We start from the raw sequence: 1,357 nt of genomic DNA on the forward strand, positions 1-1,357 counted from the left end.
TTTGCATCACCCTCTTTTAGCCATTGTACACGAGATCTTTGATGCCAATAAGTTTCCTCTTCCTTAATGATAGATATATAAGAATCATGAAGAGATTGCTTCTCATTAAACTCCGAATCTGAAAGAGGCCTTTGCTCTTCAATCAAATCAAAGGCATTGATTTTTGTTAAGACATTTGACTTTCTAGAAGAAATACATCCAAGGACATTCTTTTTCCACCATTTAAGCCTTTTCTTGAGGAGCTTTAATTTAAAAATGAAGATATCAACAGGATTACCATGAACTTGGAAAGAAAGCCAACATTTAGAAACAAAAGGGATGAAGTCTGTGTTATGGAACCAACTTCTCTCAAAACGAAAAATAGGATTGAAACTCTTCATCCCACCACTATCAAGAATAATAGGGAAATGATCAGATCCAGTTGCAGGTGGAGAGGATTGAATGCACAAAGGAAACTTATTATCCCAATCAGAATTAATAAGAAATCTATCAAGTCTTGCCAAGGAGGGGTTATGCCTTTTATTTGACCAAGTAAAGCATCTACCAGATAAAGGTAAATCAATGAGTGATAAAGAGGAAATGAAGTCCCTAAAAGACTTAATCTAAGAGATCCAACACGACCATTACGTTCATCAGAGGATAAAGTAACATTGAAATCTCCACATAGTATCCACGGACCAGGAAGAATGAAACAAATTCTGTCTAACTCCCACCAACAAAATACGTTATTTCTCTCCAAAACTTTGTTAACTCCCTAAAAAAATTTTAACTCCCTCAAAAATACTCCCACTCGTCCTCTCCAAAAATTTATCATAATGAACATTTAAGTTATTTTATACTACTATCTAATAAATTATTGATGTAAACGTGAGACTTCATAAAAGATTCTGGTGGTTCTATTACTATAGACAGCAGACATTTTACGGACCACTACGGCAAGTGGCGGTGGTTTTATTACATTCATTGACACGGCCCAGCTGTGGCCCATGGTCTTTCTCACTGTTGCTCCATCCACCCCGGTTCAAAAAAACAGTCGGTGGACAGCCAACCCCGGTTCCTCCTCCCCTCCCTCAAAAACCAACGGCGAAGATCTAGCCACCCCAAAGTATCCAAGCCCTCTGAAATCCTGGGCCCCACGCGACCCCGCGTTCTCCTCCACCTCTTTATAATCCCCTCCCCAGGACTTCTGAATCCAATCCAGATCTGAACGACGCCCCAAAAAAAAAACAAAAAAATCCTCCTCCTCCGAAATGGGATCCGCTCCTCCCCCGTCGCCGTTCAAGATCTTCATCGGGTACGACCCCCGAGAGGCGGCGGCGTACGAGGTCTGCGTCCACTCCCTCCTCAAGCACTCCTC

At 41.3% G+C, this 1,357-nt stretch overlaps 1 protein-coding gene across 1 annotated transcript in view; it reads left to right on the top strand.

Annotated features, from left to right (window-relative positions):
- Positions 1-1,184: 1,184 nt before the first annotated feature.
- The window catches only part of LOC109828256 (protein CDI-like), a 997-nt gene continuing 824 nt past the window's right edge, over positions 1,185-1,357 (top strand). The window contains 1 exon segment of the mRNA XM_020395289.1: positions 1,185-1,356. Coding sequence (XP_020250878.1) covers positions 1,251-1,356 — 106 coding nt within the window. The 5' untranslated portion in view covers positions 1,185-1,250.

Source organism: Asparagus officinalis, unplaced genomic scaffold (assembly GCF_001876935.1).
Source record: "Asparagus officinalis unplaced genomic scaffold, Aspof.V1 AsparagusV1_Un910, whole genome shotgun sequence".
Taxonomy (NCBI): Eukaryota; Viridiplantae; Streptophyta; class Magnoliopsida; order Asparagales; family Asparagaceae; genus Asparagus; species Asparagus officinalis.